At 41.9% G+C, this 20,831-nt stretch overlaps 1 protein-coding gene across 3 annotated transcripts in view; it reads left to right on the top strand.

Annotated features, from left to right (window-relative positions):
* The window catches only part of LOC144604692 (cadherin-18-like), a 581,989-nt gene that overhangs the window by 426,131 nt on the left and 135,027 nt on the right, over window positions 1-20,831 (top strand). For all 3 annotated transcript variants that reach the window (XM_078419341.1, XM_078419347.1, XM_078419355.1), the window contains one exon: window positions 8,355-8,649. In XM_078419341.1, coding sequence (XP_078275467.1) covers window positions 8,355-8,649 — 295 coding nt within the window. The remainder of the gene's footprint in view (window positions 1-8,354; window positions 8,650-20,831) is intronic.

Here is a 20,831-nt window from a genome sequence, read left to right as displayed (position 1 = left end):
TGCCAAACTGGGATGAACACTTGTTGTAGTTCATCCATGCGACCTTTAAATGCCTTCCATTGCATGTCCACCGTCAACCCTTTCAGCATCAATCGCCAGTCTATCTTGGACAATTCACGCCTCATACCCTCAAAGTTACCTTTCTTTAAGTTCAGAACACTTGTTTCTGTATCAACTTTGTCACTCTCCATCCTAATGAAGAACTCTACCATATTATGATCACTCTTGCCCAAGGGGCCTCGCACAACAAGACTGCTAACTAACCCTTCCTCATTACTCAATACCCAGTCTAGAATGGCCTGTTCTCTCGTTGGTTCCTCGACATGTTGGTTTAGAAAACCATCTCTCAAACATTCCAAGAAATCCTCTTCCTCAGCACCCCTGCCAGTTTGGTTCACCCAATCTACATGTAGATTGAAGCCACCCATTATAACTGCTGCACCTTTAGTGCATGCATTTCTAATTTCCTGCTTGATGCCATCCCCAACCTCACTACTGCTGTTAGGTGGCCTGTACACAACTCCCACTAGCGTTTTCTGCCCCTTAGTGTTTCGTAGCTCTATCCATATCGATTCCACTTCCTCCAAGCTAATGTCCTTCCTTTCCACTGCTTTAATCTCCTCTCTAACCAGTAACGCTACCCCACCTCCTTTTCCTTTTTGTCTATCCCGCCTGAATATAGAATATCCCTGGATGTTGAGCTCCCAGCCTTGGTCACCCTGGAGCCATGTCTCCGTAATCCCAACTATATCATAATCATTAATAACTATCTCCACATTTAATTCATCCACCTTATTACGTATACTCCTTGCATTGAGACACAAAGCCTTCAGGCTTGTTTTTACAACTCTCTTACCCCTTATACAATTATGTTGAAAAGTGGCCCTTTTTGATTTTTGCCCTGGATTTGTCTGCCTGCCACTTTTACTTTTCACCTTGCTACCTGTTGCTTCTACCCTCATTTTACACCCCTCTGTCTCTCTGCTCCTGCTCCCATCCCCCTGCCACATTAGTTTAAATCCTCCCCGACAGCACTAGCAAACACTCCCCCTAGGACATTGGTTCCATTCCAGCTCAGGTGCAAACCGTCCTGAGGCAGGTACTCTAAGAACATTTAAAAGATGTTTGGATGAGTATATGGAATGTAAAGATTTAGAGGAATACGGGCCAAACACGAGCAGTGAGATTCATGGAGATCTTGGTCAGCATGGGCAAGTTGGGCCGAAGGGTCTGTTTCTTTTGTAATACTTTGTAGAGGAATGTGTGGCAAGAGTGGGAGTAGATGTCCATTGTTGTAGAGGATTAACCGATCCAAGAGAGACCTGGTAAATAAATTACTAAAGTGGTTGTACTAGAAATGGCTTCCCTTTGCTGGACTGCATTAATAATACAGCAGGCTTCACGGGTGAAGAAAAGACTTATTTCTGAACGAGTGCCCATTGTCACAATGCATACAACAGTGCAGCACAGGAAGATGCCTTTGGTCCACAATGTCCATGCCAGACATGATGCCAAATTAAACTAATCTCTGCCTGTAAGTGATCCATAACCCTTCCTCTCCTGTCTCTCCATGTGACAATAGACAATAGGTGCAGGAGGAGGCCATTCGGCCCTTTGAGCCAGCACCGCCATTCAATGTGATCATGGCTGATCATTCTCAATCAGTACCCCGTTCCTGCCTTCTCCCCATACCCCCTGACTCCGCTATCCTTAAGAGCTCTATCCAGCTCTCTCTTGAATGCATTCAGAGAATTGGCCTCCACTGCCTTCTGAGGCAGAGAATTCCACAGATTCATAACTCTTTGACTGAAAAAGTTTTTCCTCGTCTCAATTCTAAATGGCCTACCCCTTATTCTTAAACTGTGGCCCCTTGTTCTGGACTCCCCCAACATTGGGAACATGTTTCCTGCCTCTAACGTGTCCAACCCCTTAATAATCTTATACGTTTCGATAAGATCTCCTCTCATCCTTCTAAATTCCAATGTATACAAGCCTAGTCGCTCCAGTCTTTCAACATGTGCCGATCTAAAAGCCTCTTAAACGCTACTATCGTATCTGCCCCCACCACCACCCCTGGCAGCATATTCCAGGCACATTTAACTTTCTGTGGAAAAACATTTGCCCCTGACATCTTCTTTAAATTCTGCACCTCTCACCGTAAAGCGATGTCTGAACTGGTATGAACAAGGATTGTGCACGTCCAACTTCCTCTGTCTGTTAACAGGTCAGGCACATGGTCCATGTGGAAAATTCTGCATTTTTGTACAACTCATATTCGATTATGATGGCATTAGATTTTAATTATCTCGGATGACTAATATGGAGAAAATCTGCAACAAAAGTGTATTCAAAATGCCAGCCCTTATCATCCATTTCTAGCAAGTAGTTGTGGAGTGACATCTTTGGAGAACCTGCAGATAAATAGTCCAAAAGATAATATAGAAATATTGTTATCCAAAATTTATTGTGCAAGGACTGAAATCTCGTACTAGTTTGAATTCACCCTCCACTCCATTTCATACTATAATATTTTGTAGACTAGCTTCAGCTAAATGATCTCATGGGCATTGTAACAATATTTAGTCTATGAGTCTTCTAGGTTCCAGTGAACAATCCTTTCACACTCTTCTTGGGTAAGCAACCTATTCCTATACCACAGTTCAATAACTGAAGTTAGTCTTTAATACACCTTGATAACACATTATTCAATTCAAGGTAACGTGATAGATTTATTGGTATGAAGCTTTAGTGGTGTAGAATTTTTAGATAATGAAGGTTAGATGTTCTTTTAAATGTTCTTAATTGAAGATTCTTTTTCAAGGTGCAGTTTAAGTGTATTTGCTTATTCTGAAATAAATCATTTTGACAGTTAGCAGGCACATTATCAAATGCTGTCATTGCAAAAGGTACTGTAGAATAAGTAATAAGCTCGGCATTCAAGAGAATTATTTCAACACAATAATCTTGTCTCACTTAAACTTCATTTTTGCCGGTGCAATGTTATGAAATTCCTTAACCTTCTGATGGGTTTGCGTGCTCGTATTCACTCTGGGTACCTATTAATTTCCACTTTCTGCTCCAAAATTGTACGCGTTATTGTAATGTCTTTGGTTGCAGTTGTGGTGTCTTGAAAGGCTTAATTTCAAAATTTACAGTAAAATACAGGTTAAAAAAAATAATTATAGTAATAACCATGCAGACACAAAGAGCAATCATCTGAAAGCATGTGACTTACACATTTATAGATCCTTTTAGTGAATGAGCATCCACGATCTTTTGCATAATAACTTGCTGTTATTTGGAAAAGAAATTAATCTGATATCAGTGCAAGGGTTTGCACGACTGTTACTGGATTTTTACTTTAGTCTTTCATTCTTTTATGCCTTTTTACTTAAAAGTTCATCCTTCCGTACGTACAAATGCAAATATGAAAGAACAGTAACAACCAGTGTATATTTGCTCCACTGATTAACATTGAAATGTGATCAATGCAACGTCTTGACGAGCACTCAGAAATTAGAGATGTGAATTTCTACAGTGTATCCGCTGGTTAATGTTCTGAATTGGAGGTGGGTTGCTTACATTCTGTTCCCTGTGTGACCATTAGCATCATAATGGATATAAATCTGGATTATTTTTAAAGGCAAGCCAGAAATGGAAAAGAAAAACGGGATGTAGACCAAATTAAAGAATTATAGGCAATTGGGAAGGACTTCTATAATCTGAGAAAAGAGCCTAAAAGGGCCACTCAACCCATCTGTGCTGAAGCATGGTACAAAAAGAGCAAAAGATTAAATCTTATACACCAGAGGGCCAACTCCAGGCAGGTGAAGGAGCTGGTTCATACCTGGCCATCTGTTTGATGGCTGGATTAACTGGAGATAGCATCGTGAGATGTCTGTGATGCCTCAGAATATGAACTCACAGGTTAGACTACACACAAGGATGCAGCCATACTGAGCAGTATTGCATTGCATTGCATATGTTGCGTGAGGATATATGATGCAAAGCTGCATATTCATTGTGTTTCTTCCTGCTCAGCCAGACTTTGATCCGGCTTAATCATTGCCAAGGCAGTGGAGAAGTGTGATGGTTTATTATTGACACTGCGAGGCAGGTGATGCTGGTTCCCGCTCGATGTAGTGTGCTTTATTTCATGCTATTATACATAAAAGAGGACATAAACTAATAGGAATGTTGAGTCCACCTACTGTATAATATTTATCAGAGTTACACAAATTTAGGGTGGCACGGTAGCACAGCAGTAGAGTTGCTGCCTTACAGCGCTAGAGACCAGGGTTCGATCCTGACTCCGGGTGCTGTCTGTATGGAGTTTGTACGTTAAGCTATGGCAAACTACCGACAACCGGCAACCCAATCGTCGCGAGTAGGATGTCCACCTACGACCGCATCTGTGACAACCTCTGACCACATAGGTGACAACCTGCGACAACCGAAGTCAACCTACGTCCACCTGCGACAAGCTACGACCCTGTCGGCGACGACTGAAGGCAATTCATGTCACTTTAGCTTCCAGTTTTGACGCCGGTACCTGTCGCCGATTGATATAGGTGACCATGTGGCGACAGCCTAAATAATCGCCTCAGTGGGACAGGGGTTTTAACAAAATCAGTGTGAACAATAGATGGGGCAAATTGGATCCATCAGTGAAACTAAGTTCCAGTAATTAAGTTCCTACCATGTTGCCAAAGCATCCTGGGAAGAGTTGGCAAACACTCACTCAAAGCATTCCCATCATAGCTGGCAACAGGCAGCTCTGTGATCTGTGGTTTTCACCAGCTGGCGAGGTATGAAATAATAGACAATAGATGCAGGAGTAGGCCATTCGGCCCTTCGAGCCAGCACCACCATTCAATGTGATCATGGCTGATCATTCTCAATCAGTACCCTGTTCCTGCCTTCTCCCCGTACCCCCTGACTCCGCTATCCTTAAGAGCTCTATCTAGCTCTCTCTAAGCGGAAGTGGCGGCGCCTAACGGCTGCGGCTCGCTAGCAGTCTTTTCGTCTTTTTTCCTTTTTTTTTTGTTGTGTGTCGGTGTTGGGATGGTTTTTGTATTTTTTTTGGTTGTGTATGTGTGGGGGGTGGTGGTGTGGGTGGGGGGTGGCGGGGGGGTGGGGGAAACTTTTCTCTTCCTCACGGCGCGGGGTGCGGCTCGGCTGCGGGGCCTAACATCGCCCGGTGCGGCTTGGCCGCTGGACTTAACAGTGCCCGGTGCAGCTCGGCCGCGGGACTTAACATCGCCCGGTGCGGCTCGGCTGCGGGACTTTACATCGCTGGTGCGGCTCGACCACGGGACTTTTCATCGCTGGTGCGGCTCGGCTGCGGGACTTAGCATCGCCCAGTGCGGCTCGGCTGCGGGACTTTACATCGCTGGTGCGGCTCGACCACGGGACTTTACATCGCCCGGTGCAGCTCGGCTGCCGGACTTAACATCGCCCGGTGCAGCTCGGCTGCCGGACTTTTCATCGCTGGTGCGGCTCGGCCGCGGGACTTAACATCGCCCGGTGCGGCTCGGCCACGGGACTTAGCTGTGCAAGGCTTGGTCGCGGGGCCTTCCATCGCCCGGCTCGGCCGCGAGACGTTTCAGCGCCCGGTGCGACTCGGCCGCGGGGACTTCCATCCCCTTGCGGGGACTGTGCGGGTCGGTCGGGGACGAGCTGTCTGTCCGTGGGCGTGGGGAAGAGAGTGGAAGTTTTGTTGCCTCCATCACAGTGAGGGGGTGTTTGGAGTCACTGTGATGGACGTTTGTGTTGGGGCTATGTGTCTTGTGTTCTTTTTTTCTATGACTGCTATGTAGTTTCGTTCGGTACTTCGGTACCGAATGACAAATAAAGCTCTGTTATACTGTTGAAAGCATTCAGAGAATTGGCCTCCACTGCCTTCTGAGGCAGAGAGTTCCACAGATTTACAACTCTCTGACTGAAAAAGTTTTTCCTCATCTCCGTTCTAAATGGCCTACCCCTTATTCTTAAACTGTGGCCCCTGGTTCTGGACTTCCCCCAACATTGGGAACATGCTTCCTGCCTCTAACGTGTCCAACCCCTTAATAATCTTATATGTTTCGATAAGATCCCCTCTCATCCTTCTAAATTCCAGTGTATACAAGCCTAATGTATCATGTATCAAGCCTAATGTATAATGTATCAAGCTGCTACAATTTTCCACATTACTAACAGAGTCTGAATTTAACACATAGAACACATAGAACACATAGAAAATAGGTGGAGGAGGCCATTTGGCCCTTCGAGCCAGCACCGCCATTCATTGTGATCATGGCTGATCATCCACAATCAATGTCAAATTATCAACGTACAAATACACAGTACAGTGTTGTTATATGAAGCTTAGTTTTTGGCTATACCTGTTTGCTTTAGAAGTGAAAAAGTTTATAAGTTCATTAATGATAGGAGCAGAATTAGGCCATTCGGTCCATCAAATCTACTCTGCCATTCAATCATGGCTGATCTATTGCTCAACCCCATTCTCCTGCCTTCTCCCCATAACCGCTGACACCTGTACAAAACACGAATATATCTATCTCTACCTTAAAAATATCAATTGACCTGGCCTCTGCAGCCTTCTGTGGCGATGCATTCCACAAAGCCATGTATTCTATAATTTCTTCCAAATATTCAGTGTAGTATATTTCAAACTTTCTAGTCATTCATAAGGAAACAAAGTGATTGTGAAGAAAGAAGAGTGTTGATATTCTCAACTACAAATGGACACACAATCACCAGGAACATTCCACAAAAAAATGGCTGAGGTGGAGGACCCAGAAAAAAAGTTGTTCTGAGTAAAAAGTGTTTGGCAACTGGCCTGCAGATGTATGTTTGTGTGGGTGGTACAGAGTTGGCAGCAGGAGATTAAGTCTGCAGAATTGTTCAATGAAGATTACCCGTGTGTTCCCTGGCCTTTTGGCATCCTTAGGAAACTAATATCAACAATTCCTCTAGTCCAGCATTCAATGGCTGGTTCAACTGAGACTGAAATGTCCACTCATTTGTTTTTTTTAAATTACAATCAGGCATGCGACTTAATTTGAATATTTAGAGTGTTCTCTCCAATACCCCCAACCAGTCCTGGGATGGTACTAGTCACCCATTGTGAAGGGTGTTCCTGGAAACTGAATAAGGCAAACTCATCGAGTCTTTCCTCTGATATTATCCCATCCCAGAGGAAAGAAACACTGGGGTGATGTTTTAAGATTCTCTCTCCACAATTTCTACTCTCAAATCCATCTAAACTTGCACACAGACTATACAACATGGACCATTAGTTGAATTTTTTTTTCCAGATGAACTGAGAAATTTTCAGAGTTCATATTTCATACATTTTAGATATCATGTCAACAAAATGCTTAAACCCAAATTGTTATCTCTGTCTACCTGTCAGTGATCGTTTTTCTGGTTCAATTGTAGCTCTTGTGATTGCTTAATTAATTGATACTTTATTATCACATGTGACATGTCAGAGTGAAATTCTTTGATTTACCCTACACAAAATATGCAAAGAGCCGCCACGTTGAAGGCATCAACAAAGTTACTGAGTCCCAAATGGTCTCTCTTTGTTCTCGCCCCCACCGCCCCCTGGACCGGCTCCCTCTGCTCTCATGGCGGCGCCCTCATGCCAGTTCCCTCTTTGTTCTCGGCCTACCCCCTACGGCAGGTCCCTCTTTGTTCTTTGGCAGTAAGTTCTCATTATTTTCTCAATTTAAAGCTCAGACTGAAGTGAAAGATAGAATACATCTTGAGTAATTCATGCCAGTGAGAAAGCTAAACCTCAGTCTTATGTAGAGTGAAATTACTTTGAACAATAAATAATACATTATAGTTTTTATTTAAGACTTTATTAGTTCTTTCTAATGGAAAAACCTTTGAAGTCAAGATTTCATTATTGGCTATCCATTGTCCAATGGATAAAATATTAGAACGTATGGTATACAGATATGAAAACCAAAGTCTTCCTCATTCATTTTTGTGGTTTCATTACATTGCTAAAATTGACCAGTAATAGGAAATCAAGTAGCCTTTCCATTCCGAATGAATTGTTACTCAAGATTGAAGGAATATGCATAGTGTTGAGAAGATTGAGTTCATCTGGAATGTTCTCATAAATGAATAGTTTTATTATGATCTCGACTCACTTGCAGATGAAGAATGCGCTTGTAGGTATGATAAAAATAATCCCCCTGAAATCCTATTACACTAAGTGTTTTGAAAATAATTGAATAAGAGAAAAAGGATAAATTCAGTCAGACGAGATGGCTGGATTTGATTAAAACACATATATGCTTACACCTGAACTTACGTTTCTCTCATATATTTTACAGCTTCACTCAAATGCAGATAAAGGAGATGGATCGGTCAAATACATCCTTTCAGGGGAAGGAGCTGGCTCTATATTTGTTATTGATGACAGCACAGGGGACATTCATGCAACCAAAAGTCTGGATCGTGAACAGAGGGTACATTACATTCTGCACGCTCAAGCCTTGGACAGGAAAACAAACAAGCCGCTGGAGCCGGAGTCTGAGTTTATCATCAAAGTGCAAGATATAAATGATAACGCACCAGCTTTTTTGGAGGGTCCTTACTCTGCTTCTGTCCCTGAAATGTCTGAAGTTGGTAAGCTTCTAATTAAATCAATTGTGCATTGCTTAATTGCATTTTATCATATCTTGAGAGAACCGGTTGATTATATTTCTTTTTTGCACTTTAATTCTCTGCGAACCATCAGCATATTAACTGAATGAATATTTACTAATTAAGTATAATTGAGCATATAATTGGAATTTGAGATAATTTATGCCATATGCGGTCCATGAAGAGAATGGATGTGGCCAAGAATCCCGTGTTCACCCTTATTTGTATTATTTCCATATAATATTTCCAGGTCTCGTGTACTTTAATCATCCCAAACGTGATGATGAAAGGCTTTTCATTCTAGAACATCCAAGATGTTCTTTAGTAAATGTGGTTTCCACCCAGCTGTCATAGATGGATCCCTCACCTGCATCTCCACTGTGACCTGCAGTTCTGTTCTCACTCCCTCTCCCCAAAACAGAACCAAGGTACAGTTCCCCTTGTCTTTATCTTTCATCTCACCAGCCTCCACACCCAACACATCATTCTCCAACATTTCCGTCACCTTCAATGTGACCAAACCATGGGTCACATATTCCCATCCCCACCCCTTTGGGGAATAAAATACATATCATGGCTATGAATTTCCTTGAAAATATTCCACCATCATATTTCTGCCAGAAAAGGAAGCATGTAAATGAAAATCAAGAGTGTTTAATTCTCATATGCACCACCAATGGACCAATTAAGTTCTTACTGCTGCAGCTTCACAGACCCGTTAATGCAATAATACATAGATGAAGATATAACAATCAGTAATACAATAAATTAATTACCATAATACTAGGTAGCTATTAGGTTTAGTTTATTGTTGTCACATGTACCGAGGATGTACAGTGAAAAGCTTTGTTTTGCATGGTATGCAAAGAGATCAGATATATGATACATAGATATGATCAACTCAAACATAATAGATAGAGCAAAGGGGAAGATACAGAGTGCAGGAAATAGTTCTCAGCATTGTAGCGCATTATAGCACATTAGTTTAGTTTAGTTTAGTTTAGAGATACAGCGCGGAAACAGGCTCTTCGGCCCACCGTGTCCGCACCAACCAGCAATCCCCACACATTAACACTATCCTACACACACATTAGGGACAATTTATATTTATACCAAGCCAATTAACATACAAACTTGTACGTCTTTGGAGTGTGGGAGGAAACCAAAAATATTGGGGTAAACCCACGCGGTCACGGGGAGAACATACAAACTCCATATAGACAGTATCCGTAGACGGGATTGAACCCGGGTCTCTAGCGCTGTAAATGCTGTAAGGCAGCAAATCTACTGCTGCGCCACCATGCCACCACGAAGTCCAATGTCCTCAATGGGGTTGAGGTGAATTGAACAATACCCAACCTTAATGAGGGATCATTCAAAAGCCTGATAATGGACAGGAAGAAGCTGTTCCTGAATCTGGTGGTCTGCACTTTCAAGCTTTTATACCATCTGCTGATTTGGAGCAAGGAGAAGAAGGAATGAGTGGCACAATTATCATGATTATGTTATGTTAGCTGTTTTTGATTATGTTAGCTGTTTTTCTGAGGCAGCATAAAGTGTAGATGGAGTCTATGATGGGTATTTCTTACCCACCACAATACTGGATGCAGGCCAGTATTTTACATACCATGTAAATACCATGTAGTGTGTGTCCCTGGTCACACTGTGTACTTTTGAATGACAGTGCTGGAGTAATGCAACTGGTCAGGCAGCATCTCAGGAGATCATGGTAGGTGATGTTTTAGGTCAGTACCCTGAAGGATTCACCAATCCATGTTTTCCAGAGATGCTGCCTGACCCGCTTTTTATCTTTCATTGTAAACCACCATCTGCGGTTCCTTGTGTCTTCGTGTGTATGTATGAGTTGCCCTGAAAGTCCTTTACAATAGGGATCCTTTGAGACACTGAGGTCTAACGTCCATGCAGTGGTCCGCAAAGAACGTTGAATGGACAAGGATATCATTCCGTGCAACCCACACCAAAAGAAAACATTAAGGTTGTAATTTGACTAAACGTGCAAGATCAAATGTTCCAAGTCATGTTACACAACTCATCATTTGGTTTCAGAAGCATTCATTTTTTAGTTGCAGAATACTGGGAAAATACAGAATAATGCCATTTAATTCCAGGCAGTTTAATTCCAGTGACAGTGCAATGTATCTATGTTGCCTCCTTGCCAAGACTAATTAATATTTCCTGTCATTTGGAAACATCCAGACAGCTCCCCGGAAACAAAATAACCATTGACCATCGAAAGTTTACAAATGTAACCAATACTTTTTGCTGTTGAATTACAATGGGGTTTTTTTAAACTTCCACTTTGGTAAAGTTTAGAATTGACTTTCGTTTTAGTGTTGAAGTTTAAAACACATTAAAGATGCCGAAGTCTCTCCAATTGTTACATTGCATATTCTGATAAAGTCTTTGCTTCTTGAATTTGATTTATCTTGGTCGCTTGAAGGGACAACACTTTTGGCCAATTTTGTTGTCCATTTCCTTATTGCCCAGCTCACCAATCCTGGACATTATCAGATCATCCTATATTAATTTGAATAATTTGCCAATTTTTTTCATCTCTTTTAACGTGCCCACTTTGGTCTAATTGAATTTCAGGTTTTTCCTTTTCCATTTTTTTCTTGCATTTGCATTCATCATGACTGAGTGCCATTTCTTGTTTCACTTTGGCGGGCACTTCAACTGTTACCATTTGGGAGAGGACCTCAAATAGCAAATTGGGGATTTGCCTGCTTCGTGCAAGAATCCTAACCTACGCAGGACCATGTTTGCAATGATGCGATACAGATGGTGGTACCACCTTTGAGACTTCCCAAGATCAAATAAATTTATCTGTCCCAAGGTCTAGTTCACCAAAGAACTCTCACTGATTTGAAAATGTTTATACTGTGGCAAATGGCTGGTGTTTGAGATTTTTACATGCTAGAAATATGTGCCTGTTGGGGCAGGTGGGGAGGGGGGACAGAGCAGGTATTTAATTTGTTCTACATTTTTGTATGAATAATTATCAAGTCAATATTATTGCCATTTGTACAAGTGCAATGAAAAACCTGCTTGCAGCACCACCACAGGAACACATACTCAGCCAACACATAAACAGTCACAGAAGATAGACACAAAATGCTGGAGTAACTCAGTGGGACAGGCATCATCTCTGGAGAGACGGAATAGGTGATGTTTTGGGTTGAGACCCTTCTTCAGACAGAAAGGACTCAACTGAAACATCACCCATTCCTTCTGTCCAGAGATGCTGCATGTCCCACTGAGTTACTCCAGCATTTTGTTATAAGGTCATAAGTGATAGGAGCCGAATTAGGCCGTTCGTCCTATCAAGTCTAGTCCACCATTCAATCATGGCTGATCTATCTCTCCCTCCGAAACCCATTCTCTTAACTTTTCCCCATAACCTCTGACACCTATACTAATCAAGATTCTATCTCTACCTTAAAAATATCCACTGACTTGGCCTCCACAGCCTTCTGTGGCAAGGAATTCCACAGATTCACCACCCTCTGACTAAAGAAATTTCTCCTCATCTCCTTCCTAAAAGAACGTCCTTTAATTCTGAGGCTATGAACCTCTAGTCCCAGACTCTCCCATGTGGAAACATTCTCTCCACATGCACTCTATCCAAGCCTTTAACTATTCTGTATGTTTCAATGAGGTTTCTTCGCATTCTTCTAAACTCCAGCAAGTACAGGCCCAGTAAAGGCTCATCAGAGGTTAACCTACTCATTCCTGGGATCTTTCTTGTAAACCTCCTCTAGACCCTCTCCTTTGTGTCTATCTTCGGTTTAAACCAGCATCTGCAGTTCCTTCCAAAACATAGAGTCATATAACATGGAAACAGACCCTTTGGCTAACTTGCCCATGCTGACCTAGATGCCCCATCTACACTATTCCCACCTGCCTGCATTTGGCCCATATCTCTCTAAACCTTTCCTATTCATGTTCCTGTTCAGATGTATTTTAAATTTTCTTATAGTACCTGCCTCAACTCCTCCTCCACAGCTCATTCCACATACCCACCACCCCCTGTGTGAAAAAATTACCCCACGGGTTCCTGTTAAATTTTTCCCCTCTCACCTAAACCTATCTGGTACTGGATTAAAAAAAGGAATTATACATAAATTTCACATCATTTCTAAAAGACACAGTTATGCAGTGCCCAGCTGAGAGAAAATTGATCTGAGGTACTTCACAGCAGTAAAATCCGTGGTCACACCTATCACTGTCTAGACTCCAGGTTTTGCTTGGCATTCCTTGAACCCGCCTGGCATCTCAAATCTCTTTCCTTGAGCTGTCAATCCTGTGTGATCATTCTCTAACCCTATACTTTTCTCTCTGCTCTCAGAATTATTTTCTTATGCAATCAATTGGATTAATGAACAACTACCGTGTTGCTCGTTTGTAAGTTGGCCTCCTCTCCAATATATCTGTTTAGAAAGCACCATTCCTTCAACTGTTGTAATAGTTCATAATTGCAGATGCTGGAAGTCCTTAGTGGATAGACCCTTCCTTAGAACTGGTATTCACTGACCTGAAGCTTTTACTCACCCTCTTTCCACAAACGCTGGAGAACCTGCTGAGTATATTTTGCTTTCATCTCTTATTTGCTTTCATCTCTGCGGGAGTTATTCAACTGTCAGCTATTTGGGTGAAAAAAAGAGAAAAAAGGAGAACTCTTGAAGGGAACACTTTGTGTTTTAATGCTCTCACAATGTATATTTTTTGCCCTTTAATGTATTCATCCTCAAATGCTGGTAGATGTTTGTTCATTCACTGAAAGCAAGAAAAAAAAACAACAAATTACTGACTACAGATATCTTTAGTCCAAATAAATATGCTTGAATTGTTGCACCTTATTACAGAACTGAATAGAGCAATTGAACTGTACCTTAGCTCCAATGCAGTGCCTCAACTATAGCTTCACACCTAGACTTCAGATTTCTAATGTGTGATGTATTAATGAAGTATTGTTGTTGACTTGGATTGACTTCAGTTTGGGAAAATTGAATTAAAGATCTAACATTTACATAAAGGCCCTGTCCCAGTTTGGCGATTTTTAAGGTGACTACAGGTGACTAGGCTGTCGCCGCATGGTCGCCGGGGTGTCGCGGGCATGGTCGTGAGAAGTCTCCAAAGAGTCGCAGCGATTTTCTTGTCATCGCTGGATTTTGTGAAGGCTTGAAATTTTTTGGCGACTGTTGGTTTGACGCCAATGAGCGTAGCTTGTCGTCTCCTGATGTGGGCGATGTCGTAGGTTGTCGCCAGGTTGTCATCGGTGCTGACTTCGGAGAACTCCAAGTGTGGCAATGTGTCCATAAATGATGTTAGGTTTTGTATGTTTTTGCACTTGTATTCTGTTTAAAGTTTGAATTTTTAAATTTGAAGTTTATTGAAATTTATTTATTTATTTATTTATTGATTACAATATTTTTGTATGCACTGTTGTATGTTCTTATCAACTTTAAAAAAAAATGTTGTTTGTATATCAATAAAGGAAATTCTTGCCATTTTGATGGAAAATTGATGTATGAAGTTACTGTATTTCAGAGTAGTTTCTCATGGCATCACCTTCAAATAGCCATGATGCAGAATAATTGGAAACCCTACCATACACCCCCTTTTATAGGGAAAGTGGGTGAAATGTGAATTGTCTTCAGTTGTCTTCAGTGTCATTGCTTGTCGTAGCTTGTCGCGGGTGGACGTAGGATTTCTTCGGTTGTCGTAGCTTGTCGCCTCTGTAGTGGTAGGTTGTCGTAGGTGCGGTCGTAGATGGATGTTCTACTTGCGACGATTGGGTCGCCGGTTTTTGGTAGCTTGCTGTAGCTTGACATCGACTAGGTGGTAGGTTGTTGTAGTTTGTCGTAGACATTGTCGTAGTGGAGGGTCCAGTCGCCGGTTTTTCGGCGACCTGCTACGACTATGACAGTCACCGGCAGTCGCCTTAAAAAACGCCTAACTGGGACAGGGCCTTTAGGCCTTCACAATTACTTCATGTTCTGAAATGGCAATGAAGAATTTTGTTGAAGTGGGGTCATTGGGAACTTTAACAAGATTAGAAAACCAAAAATCACCTCAAAGGCATGAACGGATCTAGGAATTTGCAGCGTTTTCCACGGCATCAGAAATGTAAGTTTCATTGACATAAACTACAAGCCAATAAACTGATCACTGGTGAAACTAGGTTCAGCACTGCAATTGGCACGCTTCCCATCCAATGCAGTAAATAATAACGCGTCTCATTGAAAGCAAAGATGCAAAATAACTTTGAATTATTATTATTATTGAGTTAATTCCCAGTCAATTGAAATAAATAATCTTATATTCACACTAACAGGATGTCCTCTCGTTCCAATCGACTAACGTCATTGCACTGAATTTTGAATGCTGTCTTTTATTTTGCACTAACAACCAATGCTGAATATCCAGGTGAATTTATTTTGACTTGCAATATAATGTTTTCTACATCCTAGAAATAATCCATTAGTTCTTCCACGTGATCTGAGATTGTTTCAATCTCGGTTTTAATTTAGAAAAATATTGACTGTCTCATAAGTTATGTGATGGATTTGATTGCTTCTCTTTGATCTCTACTCACAATTACAACGTTGGTACACAATGGACAAATAGAAAAGCTACTGAAGGAACTCAGTGGGTCTGGCAGCATCTGTGGAGGGAATGTTAATGTTTCGGGTTGGGACTCTTCTTGAGTCCGAATAAAGATCCCGACCCGAAAAGTCATCTGTCTCTTTCCCTCTACAGCTGGGTTCCGCCAACAGTTGTTTATCTATTCATGATTCCAACATCTGCAGTCTCTTGCATCTCCATCACCAAATAAACTTTGTGTCGGGGTGCATTAAAATCCAGGATTTTAACCCAACAACAAAATGCTGGAGTAACTCAACGGGTCAGGCAGCATCTCTGGAGAAGATGGATAGCTGACCCTTTGGGTCCGGACCCTTCTTCCGATACTTCCATGTTAGGATGGTGTGTGGCTTATAGATCAACTTTCTGGAGGTGGCGTTCCCTTGCCTTTTCTGTCCCTGTCCTTGTAAATATATAACATTGGAGGGAAGGACTTAATTAGTACTCTTACTCAAACCGTGGGTCCTGAGTCCAGCAATTACAAGGACAATATTATCCGTTGGTTTTGTATATGGATAGCTTGGACATTAATAGGTGGTTGTTTGAATCATCCATCACCTTGTCATTCATTGTGAATATAAATAACATTAGGCAAATGAGTCACAGGTAAACAGGCACCCTGAGGGACAAAACTTTGCTGTCTACAAACTGTGTGCAGGTTAAACTAGGCATCTGCTGGCAAACGATGTGCTTTCAAGTGTAAATTATTTATTCTGCTCTGTAAATTGCACTTTCCAGCAAGCTACCTTCGCTGATCCCAATTTCAGAGCAGAAGAATGTCAATGAAAATCATGAACCTTAATTAATGATGTCTGCAGAGGTTTAGGAGTTAAATTATTGGCCATTAATCTAGATGCATGAGTTCTAATCTCACCACAGCATCTGGGGTAGTCAATTTAAGTAAACCTTCAGTGAAATGCTAGTATCATTAGTACTAGATTGTTGTAAATGCCCGAAGATAGACACAAAATGCTGTAGTAAATCGACGGATCAGACAGGATCTCTGGAGGAAAGGAATAAGGGACATTTTGGGTTGAGATCTTTCTTCAGACTTATTGCAAACGACAACCTTTTTTCAAGGAAATAAAATCTGCTATTGTTCCCTGGTCTGGCTTGTGTATCCATAACAAGATGGTTCACTCTTTAATAGCTCTGTGAAATGGCCCTTTTGAAAAGAAAGCAGTCTGTTCAGAAGAGAATTGGGGATGAAGAATAGCAAGTTCACACGCCAAAAACAAATGCACAAAACTAAACATATAGCTTATAAACATGGATCCTTGAGGCAAATTAGAGCTTTCAATGGAGAATGTTGTGTTCCAGGTGGCCCAACAACAGTCTTCTTCCTCACTGCTTTTCCATGTCATAGTTGCTATGACCCTTAGGTCCAACAACCATCTGTACACTTTGATGAAACTAGGTAACTGTAGCTGATAAATTTGCCTGCATTCAAGCATACAAATCAAATCCAACACTACACCCTGTCCTCTGTTGCACAGAGTCCGGCAATGGGCTCAGACTTGCCAGAAGATCGCCAGTATTATGAGCAAAGAGCAAACTACTGGAAGAGCAGACGGGCAGCACAATGGCGCAGCGATAGAGTTGCTGCCTTACAGCGTCAGAGTTCTGTGTTTGATACAGGCTATGGGTGAATTCTGTACAGAGTTTGTATGTTCTCCTTTTGAATCTGTGGGCTTTCTTCAGGTGCTCTGGTTTCCTCTCACAATCCAAAGATGTTTAGGTTTGTAGGTTAACTGGGTTCTGTAATTTGTAAATTGGCCCTAGTGTGTAGGATAGTGTAGTGTATCGGGTGATCATGAGTCGACTTTTCAGTTCAGGCTGTATCTCTAACGTCTAAAGTCTACTGAACACGTCAATCAGCTTCTGTGGAGAGAAATGGACAGACATGTTTCTGGTTGGAACCCTTCATCAAACTAATGGCATAAAAAGGAGATAGCTTGGAGAAAGAGGGAAGAGGAAGGCGAAGGGGTGGAACTGAGCTGATAAATGAGAGGTATATCCAGGGAAGGGTGCGCTGATTGGTGAATGAGTTTTTAGTTTTAGAGATGCAGCGCAGAAACTCTACCACTGCACTATCATGGATGAGGGAGTGAAGGATGGAAGTAGTGACCAGCACTGGAGGTGATATGTGAAGAAAACAATAAAAAATGCAAATGATGCTATCTGATACTAAAGGAAGGCAATGAGAGAAATGTAAAATAAAAGGGAGTGATGGTGGTTGGAAGGGAACATAGGGGTGTGGAAATATAAATGCGGACCAAGAGTGGGAAAGGTGGGGGGGGTTGAGATGGTGAGTAGAAGGAACATGAGGTGGGGGAAGTAAACTGTGGACCGAGAGTAGGGAGGGCTGGATGCTGAGCTGATGGAGGAAGCAGAGGAGGGGAAAAGAACAGGGTGACAGGAGTGGGGAGATTGGGCAAAACTTGTGCTCGAGTGGGGAAGAAGAAACTGAATAGATGAACAGGGATGCAGGGTGTTACCTGAAATTGGAGAATTCATTGTTTTGGAGAATATGAGATGCTGTTCTTCCTGTTTGCATGTGACCTCCCTCTAACAGTGGAGGAGGCACAGTTAAAGTAAGTATCTTCGGTTGGTTAAATATTTAAAAGGGCGGCACGGTGGCGCAGAGGTAGAGTTGCTGCCTTACAGCGAATGCAGCGCCTGAGACTCAGGTTCGATCCTGACTACAGGCGCCGTCTGTACGGAGTTTGTACGTTCTCCCCGTGATCTGCGTGGGTTTTCTCCGAGAACTTCGGTTTCCTCCCACACTGCAAAGACGTACAGGTTTGTAGGTTAATTGACTGGGTAAAATGTAAAAATTGTCCCTAGTGTGTAGGATAATGTGAACGTGCGGGGATCACTGGGCAGCACGGACTCGGTGGGCCGAAGGGCCTGTTTCCGCGCTGTATCTCTAAATCTAAAATGTACAGGAAGGTGAATTTTTATGACTAGCAACTTGAAGCTCTGATTGGCTCTCCTGGATAGTTTTTGGCTGTGTCCATGGCAAACATTGCACTGATCCCATTACCCACTCTTGATCTGTTGCCTTCAATATTTGGGCAATTCAAGTGTTTGTTTGGATACTTCTCAAATGTTGTGAAAGCTTCTGTCACCATCCACTCAGGCTGGGCATTACAACTTCCAAACATTCCGAGACTGCAAAACTTCCAGTAGGGATTCTCTTGGGCAAATTAGAAGAGTAAGGGTAACTTAATACTAAAAAATATATATTTTACTGAAGATTTTAGTCACTTCTAATTATATTGTTTTTTTTTTTTTTAATTCTTTGCTTCCATGTTAATAGTTTTAGTCTTTGAATATCGGGTGGTTTTAAAAGAAAATAAATAATTTTAATGTGTGGGAAAGAACTGCAGATGCTCGTTTAAACTGAGGATAGGCACAAAGTGCTGTAGGAACTCTGGAGAAATGGGATAGATTTCTGTTTCTTTTCTCCAGAAATATCTTTAATGTCAGACTTAAGTGCTGCCTCCAGCTTTGCATTCCTTCACACCAATCCGGGGCCTGGACTTTAGTGTTTTAATATTCATTCAGATTTCACTGCCGACCTCCCAGATGAAGGTGGCTAGAGATGCAGGCCCTCAGAGTCAGGCCCAGATGAGCACAGAGGTACTGGAGAACACATACAAAAACTCCACATGGCTAGCCCGCTCCAACAAAATGCCACTCTCCAACTGACATCTGCTTGTGCGTTTATCCCGCTTCCTTTGTGAACTGCCCCAAATTGAAATTCATATTAATACCTAAAAAAATGGTATTGCACTGTTAATAGTGTTATTTATTAGTCGCATTTCTGTTTTGAAATATCTATTAGCCATTTGAAACTACCACACTTCGCCTGCAATACTCTGTATGTTGAAGTGTCTGATTGCTTGGAGTGTCTTAAGGGCCTGTCCCACTTAGGTGATTTTAAGGCGACTGCCGGCGACGAGGCTGTCACCGACAGTCGCGGGCATGATCCTGAGGAGTCTTCCTAGAATCGTAGTGGATCTCAGCGTGTCACTAAGAAATCAACCGGAGTGAAATTTCTCGGCAACAGCTGGCTTGTCGCCAGGTATCGTTGCTTATTGCGGGCGCTGTTGCATGCTGTCCCCCGGTTTGCTAGGTTCTCTTAGATGCATTTAGATGCACATAATATTAAAATAAGTAAAGTCATTTGAAGATACGATAAAATACTTGTGTTTAACCAAATTATTTAGTACATTTATAACCTTGTGCAGATGAATTCTATACAACTGCCAATTGTCACTAAACAAACTGTAAAGTAACCTTTTTGAAGAAATAGGTCGTAGAAAAAAAAAGTATTCTTGATTGATAGCACTAAATGGATGCTATCACACAGATATTTTGCGGCCACATCCAATATTCAGTCATGTAGGTAAATAACTGCAGATGCTGGTACAAATTGAAGGTATCACAAAATGCTGGAATAACTCAGCGGGTCAGGAAGCATCTCTGGAGAGAAGAAATGGGTGACTTTTCGGGTCAAGACCCTTCTTCAGACTGATGTGGCTGAAGAAGGGTCTCGACCCGAAAAGTCACCCATTCCTTCTCTCCAGAGATGCTGCCTGACCCGTTGAGTTATACCAGCATTTTGTGATACCTCCAATATTCAGTCATATTGACCGCACTACCAACTATATACCAGATGGGACATGTAATAGACACAAGTGTGCTGCCACCTGAATTATAACCCTTGTATACACACTTAACAACAAATTAGATCATTTTCTTGCAAACAATTTGAATATATTAAAACAGTAAAAAGTTGATATTTGAGGGCTTTTATTTTATCTGGAAATTAAAAGAAAGGTACTCCAATCTGTTGACATCACAACAGAGAGAAAGATTTTAAATGGAAGACAGACACACAATGCTGGAGTAAATCATGGGGTCAGGCAGCATCTCTGGAGAAAAGGAATCAGTGATGTTTCGGGTCGAGACCCTTCATCATCTGAAACGTCACCTATTCCTTTTTGTCAAGAAAAGCTGCATGAACCGCTGAGTTAGTCCCATCATTTTGTGTCTATCTTTGGTGTAAACCAGCATCTGCAGGTCCTTCTTACACAAGATTGTAAATGTACGTTTCTGAAAATAGATGAGTAAACAAGCATGCATCACACTCAGAGATTGACCCAAATCTATGTGCACTCTTTATTGAATTAATCAACCTTTCTAATACATTTTATTTCATTTATGGTTCTGTGCTCATTTGTTGATATGGGAGGAAAGGAAAACCTTTTTTTTAAAAGTCTGACTTATGTAGGAGAACTTTGAAGCAAAGAAAGTAAGAATCGCTAGCGACTGTAGATGCTGGAATCTGGTGCAATGACCAATCAGCTTGGGGAACCCAGTGGGTCGAGCAGCATTCCTCGAGGGAAATGGATAGTCGATATTTCAGCCGGATACTTTCACCTACAATGGCAGAAATGTCGCCACCAGGCCCCTCAGGCATGTCCCAC

The sequence above is a fragment of the Rhinoraja longicauda genome, chromosome 2 (assembly GCF_053455715.1).
Source record: "Rhinoraja longicauda isolate Sanriku21f chromosome 2, sRhiLon1.1, whole genome shotgun sequence".
Classification (NCBI taxonomy): Eukaryota; Metazoa; Chordata; class Chondrichthyes; order Rajiformes; family Arhynchobatidae; genus Rhinoraja; species Rhinoraja longicauda.
The sequence above is the reverse complement of the archived record's forward strand: the minus strand, read 5'-3'. Positions and strand labels throughout refer to the sequence as shown.